Source organism: Tasmannia lanceolata, unplaced genomic scaffold, assembly GCF_043159265.1.
Source record: "Tasmannia lanceolata isolate RefF3 unplaced genomic scaffold, GAP_Taslan_0.1 ptg000003l, whole genome shotgun sequence".
NCBI lineage: Eukaryota > Viridiplantae > Streptophyta > Magnoliopsida > Canellales > Winteraceae > Tasmannia > Tasmannia lanceolata.
The window spans coordinates 8,937,284-8,940,468 of record NW_027518680.1 but is presented as its reverse complement, the minus strand read 5'-3'; the positions used below and the strand labels follow the sequence as shown (position 1 = coordinate 8,940,468).

General features: G+C 43.4%; 1 protein-coding gene across 1 annotated transcript; it reads left to right on the top strand.

Moving 5' to 3' along the window:
* The first annotated feature begins 1,631 nt into the window (after positions 1-1,631).
* On the top strand, positions 1,632-2,868 carry LEA4-5 (Late Embryogenesis Abundant 4-5). Its single transcript, XM_077371852.1, has 2 exons — positions 1,632-1,858; positions 2,391-2,868. Exons 1-2 carry the CDS (start codon positions 1,751-1,753, stop codon positions 2,697-2,699), a joined length of 417 nt encoding a protein of 138 aa, XP_077227967.1. The 5' UTR covers positions 1,632-1,750; the 3' UTR covers positions 2,700-2,868.
* The last annotated feature ends 317 nt before the right edge of the window (positions 2,869-3,185 follow it).

Sequence of the window (3,185 nt, the reverse complement as noted above, 5' to 3'; positions counted from 1 at the left end):
GGCAATAGCTATGTGAAATAACCAATTACACCAAAAGCTTATGCTGTTATATATAGTCTTTGTTATTTAATCATTTATACTTCAACAGATCAGAGGAGATAAGATCTTCCACAATGAAAGAAAATTAAATATAAGAACTACAAGAGAGATCTTCAATCTCCATAACCTCCATTGGAAACTGTGTACTTGTTTAACTCCTATGTTGCTTAATCGCATTGATCATGGTTTGGGCATCACTAGACCTGGCAAAACCGACCCATGCCCGCGGGTCGACCCGGCCCACCCACAAATTTGCGGGCACGGGTCTGGGTTTTAGTGACCCACCAAAATTTGACCCGCGGGCAACCCAACCCGCAAAAACATGGGTTGGGCCGGGTAAACCCGCGGGTACCCGCGGGTACCCGCATTTTTAAAGTAATTTTTAAGAATTTATTGGAGAATGTTATCAGCACTTGGGAAATCATCAGATGGAAATGATTTTTGGAGTATAACCTATTTTGGCTATGGCCCATCTAATGGACGGTTTGGATCATCCGATGGTGTGGGTCATACCATACTTTTAATAAAGTGAGAGTGCCCTCCGTAGTGTTGATAACATTTCGTTTTTTTTGTTTTTTAATAGGTGGTAATACTCTGTGCAAAGATGCGCACAGAGGCGAAGGTTTCTAGCAAAAGTAAAAAGTAAAAAAAAGTAATCATTACACAACACGAAAAGTAAAATAACTGAGTTATAAAGTTTTAAATGAAAAATTACGGATAAGTGGTTATAAAGTTATAAAATTACGAGAAAAATACGAAAAATGTATAGAGTTATTACAATTACGGGAAAAACTAGGGTGCGGTCAAATCACGTCAAATCAGGAGAATTACAATCCCATATTATATTTGCGGGTGACCCACGGGTTGACCCGGCCCACCTGCGGGCCGCGCGGGTCACCAAATTTCTGACCCGTGTGACCCGCACCCGCGGGTTGACCCGGCCCAACCCACCCGTTTGCCAGGTCTGGGCATCACCCTCCGTCTACAAACTTGGAAAGGCATTTGCTAGGCAATGTCGGGGAAAGCCATTCCGTGGCTAACTTTTGGAGGAGAAATAGCCAATCAAGCTCACTTTTTAGCCGATTTTGTCTTATTCATTTAATACATCATGGGGTGATTATTCTCTCCTGCAAAATTAGCCGCAAAATGGCTTTCCACGAAATTGCATAGCAAATCTCTTTAGAATATTCAATTCAGAGTTTACGTAAAGGCGATGCGTTTCCAAATAATTTATGACCAACTAATCAGGAAAAGACTTTTAATAAAGGTTTAAGAGTGAAATTACTAAAAGGACCGTGAAGTGTCATTTACTCACACGGCTCAAGATAGAAAAGTCTACACATGAATATGTCCCACGTGTCGCTTTCACAGATGCATCCAGTAAAACCGTGAAAGCTTTGGAATGGGTACTTGCGTTTTGACTATTTCCTTTACTTTATCCACATCATAGGACACGTCAGGTGCCACGTGTTATAACATGCATAAAACCTCCGTCCTTATTTCTTCAAAGCCCACCACCTGTCAGTAACAGCCCTCCACGTCACAACTAGGAACTGAGCTCTGTTCTCTTCTATTTAAAGGATCAATCACATCTCCCTTCTCATAAGAATTCTAAAGATTTGCTAATTTTCTTTTGGTTATTCGCGTCTGGTTCTGATAAATTCCACTTTGCTCTTTTGTCTTATTTGCCTCCTTTTGAAAAAAAAAAAAAATGCAGTCTGGAAAGAACGCAGCGGCTTCAGTGAAGGAAGCAGCGGGCAATGTAGCGGCCTCTGCTAAGTCCGGCATGGAGAAGACCAAGGCCACCGTCCAAGAAAAGGTCAGTGTTTGGAAAATAAAAAATGCTCTTGTGGGGTCCCAGGCCCATGCTATGCATAGGTGTAAAAAATGGCGGGTCCCACCCTATTGCATCGGTTTGGGTAGAGATGGTGAGCCCCACTTAATCAAAAACATGATGTGTTAAATGGTGGGTCCCACCCTATGCATGATTTTGGGTTGTGATGATGGGCCCACCACATCAGAGCATGAGATGTAAAATGGTGGATGCCACCCTCTGCATGAGTTTGGGTGGAGATGATGGGCCCGCTAAATCAAAACATGAGTTGTAAACTCATGAAGATGTTGGGCCCCACCCAATCACGAGGTGAAAATAGTACGCCCCACCCAATCAACATGTAAGTCTAAATGGTGCCCCCCCCCCCCCCGCCTCCTACCCCTGCTCTGCTTGGCTAATAAAATCTATAGCATGGGCATGGGTATAAAATGTTGGGCCCCACCCAATCAAAAATAAAACGAAGAGGAAAAAAAGAAAATGTTTTCCAATAAAATTTTTTGGTTGGTTTATTGGGCAGGTGGACATGGTGAGTGCAAACAACCCAGTCGAGAAGGATATGGCCCACCATAAGAAAGGGGAGAGGACCCACGAAGCTGAGATGCACAAGCAGGAAGCACGTGAGCATAACGCAGCTGCTAAGGAATCGACACGTGCCGGTGGGGTTGCCGGTCACACGACCGGTCAGGCGCATGGGCAGGCCCACGGGCAGGCCCACGGGCAGGGTATCGGTGGGCCCGTTGGGACCCACCCTATTGGTCATACTCATACTGCCCCGGGAGGTGAGACTGGAACCACCGGGTACGCGACAGGGGGTGGTTGTAAGTGAAGAGAGTTGGGTTTGGGTGGGTCTCTCAATTTGGATGGTCTGTCTGTTCGTATTTGTTATGGTTTAGTTAGGGATTAGATTGGTTGTTGGATCTATCTCTATTTTTGCTTCTAGGTTTGTTCGGGTTATTTATGTTCTGGAAATAAAGTGGTACGTTCTGTTGGATGTATTACAGTGAAGCCCAATGAGTGTTTACATAGAACACTAGGAAGATAAACATAGGAAGGTATATGGCAAGATTTGGGAAAATAATCCTAATCTAATCTAGTTACTTAACCTAGCCTATTACCAAATCAAATCAAATATCCTAATTTATTTAGGTTTTCATAGCTAAACTACTTTCCTAATCTTCAACCTAAGATGAACCATTCCCAAAGAAATTAAAATTAAATATTCCCATATAGAATATGTGAGATCCAACGGTTGGATTGGGTTAAAGATCCCACCGTCGGATCATCTTGGACGTAGAATGGGTAAGTTGGCTAG